Here is a 2,630-nt window from a genome sequence, read left to right on the forward strand (position 1 = left end):
GACTGAACTAAAGCTTAACACTCCTGCTGCTCATGTACACTGGATACTGTGATAGTTAATACTTTTCTACTCTAAACAATAGTCATGTGTTAACTTGATTCAGCACATTTTGAACAGAAAAGCACGACAGCATATTTACGTTTTTTTTTTTTTACACAACAAACCAAAACACCCCGGCAACAATTAACCACATAGCATGATATTTGATTAAGACAGTTTTATTTCTGACATAATCAGACACAGATAAATGTAAAATGTAGGTATAATCACAGAAAGTAACATATAAATGCGTGAACTACTTTAGTTATTCATCATGAAATTATTCATCATCGTCTTTTATGCAAACCTTCAAACCAGCAGCATCAGACTTAAGTTTTTATACCATCTACATGATCCTGGCTGCTGTCACTGTATTTGTGTTTGCAGCAATATTATTTTAATGAATAAGTTTTCCATTACCCATGATTCATGTTAATATTTACATTAAGAATAGTTATAATGAAAATATACGTAAAACAGAGGTGATTTCCAGGCATGTTTTCACTCTGCAGATATAATAACAGTAAACAGACTCTTCTATTGGCTCCAGTTAGACCAACATTGATGCTTCATGTGTTTGATTCTATGCAAACTCAGTGACCTTCCTTGTTACTCAGCTATAAAAACTTCCCATCAGGCTGTCAGTGGAGTTCACAGCACGTCACTTTCAACATAAACCATGTTTTCTGTAGCTCTGCTGCTGCTGTTGGCAGCTGGATGTGAGTCTCTCTGGATTTGACAAAGTCAGCAGTTCTTCTTTAGCAGTATAACTTGATCATTTGTTACTAAACATTTTCTTTTTTAACAGGTGTGAAGTGTGAACAGTTGACACAGCCAGCCTCTGTGACTGTGCAGCCAGGTCAACGTCTGACCATCACCTGTCAGGTCTCTTATTCTGTTAGTGGCTACTGGACAGCTTGGATCAGACAGCCTGCAGGGAAAGGACTGGAGTGGATTGGAATGAAATATACAGGAGGCTCTTACTTCAAGGATTCACTAAAAAACAAGTTCAGTATCGACTTAGACTCTTCCAGCAACAGAGTGACTCTAAACGGACAGAATGTGCAGCCTGAAGACACTGCTGTGTATTACTGTGCCAGACAGACACAGTGAGAGACAGCAACAGGAGAGCTGTACAAAAACTACTTCCTCTATTTACCACCACTACTGTCAATATTCAGTGTTATTTGTTGTTTTTTTTCACAATACTGATTGTTACTCTCAAAAGCAAATTATTATATTCGAGTTTGATCAGAAGCAAAAGGAATTGGTAATATAATTTGGAAACAATTAAATAGTCTAATAAAATTAAACAAAATAAAAAAACAAAACAAATAAAAATAGTCTAATAAAACCAAAAGTAAATATCACCCAAAAATATGAACTTAAAGTCGGGAAAGACATTATCTCTAATCATGGTCAAGTTGATAATGAATTTTATGATTTGTTTTTTATATTATTCAATCCGTTAAAGATCTTGCCATAAGCTTCCCCCACATTAATACTAAAGCAAATGTCATGGCTCCTCATGAAGGTGATGTCAACTGATTTCAGAGCAGAGAGGTTGACCAATCAGTTGTTATGAAAGCTATTGAGGATTTAAACACTACTTTTTCTAAGGACATACTGTATAATTTAGATACTGTATTCTTAAAAAAATATAATAGTATTCTGGTTCAGCCACTTACTCACCTTATTAATATCTCCATCAAAACTGGGCAATTCCCAGATGGATGGAAAAATGCCTTGGTAATGCCTATTTTAAAATCCAGGAATGCTGAAGTAGTTAGCAACTATCGGCCAATAAGTCTTCTTACAGTTCTGTCTAAAGTGCTGGAGACCCTCTGCAGTTTGGTTTCAGACATAATTACTCCAGAGTCAGCAACCTGATATAGGTCTTCAGATGTATGCTGACGATACAGTCATCCATGTATCTGGCAAAACCTGTGATGATGTTGCAAATAAGCTAACCAAAAACTTGTCAGTTTGGCTTGAATCCTCCTGTTTGACACTAAACACCAAGAAAACAAAGTCTCTCTGTTTTTCTGTTAAGCTATCTAAAAACCGAATCCCTTAATGTTAAAATGAAAGGTGAGCTTATTGAACAAGTACCAGAAGTGAGGTATCTGGGGATAATTTTAGACTCCCAGTTAAACTTTAAAAGTCACACTAAAAAGATTTGCAAAACGATTAAGGCTAACCTTACCTGTTTTAAGATGATAAGAAAATGCTTGACATTTGATTGCGCCTTGATGTTTTTAAATTCAATGATACTTTCTCATCTGGTGAGATGATCATATGGTTTAACTACCTGGTCTCAGGCCAATCAGTCTGTGATTAAATCTATAGTGTCTTTACAATCAAGCCTTGAAAACTCAAAGCAAAAAACAAAAAGCAAGTTAGGTACCATCACTGTCGCATTTTAAACAAATAGCCTACAAGATTTTAAGTTTTGCAAACTTTATTGATTTTCATTATGGAAAGCTTGTATTTAAATGTTTAAATGGACTTGCTCCTCTGTAAGTACATTAAGAGACTACAGAGTAGCAGCAGATCCACCAGAGCAGCTTCAAGTGGCGATTGTAAAGTTT

General features: G+C 35.5%; 1 gene segment (V, D, J or C); it reads left to right on the forward strand.

Annotated features, from left to right (window-relative positions):
* Window positions 1-707: 707 nt before the first annotated feature.
* On the forward strand, window positions 708-1,152 carry LOC119887180. The segment is given in 2 exon segments: window positions 708-758; window positions 848-1,152. Coding segments are annotated over 2 exon segments (345 nt in total).
* The last annotated feature ends 1,478 nt before the right edge of the window (window positions 1,153-2,630 follow it).

The sequence above is a fragment of the Micropterus salmoides genome, unplaced genomic scaffold, assembly GCF_014851395.1.
Source record: "Micropterus salmoides isolate LMB-PRFRI ecotype aquatic unplaced genomic scaffold, ASM1485139v1 Ms_hic_scaffold_10, whole genome shotgun sequence".
Lineage (NCBI taxonomy): Eukaryota > Metazoa > Chordata > Actinopteri > Centrarchiformes > Centrarchidae > Micropterus > Micropterus salmoides.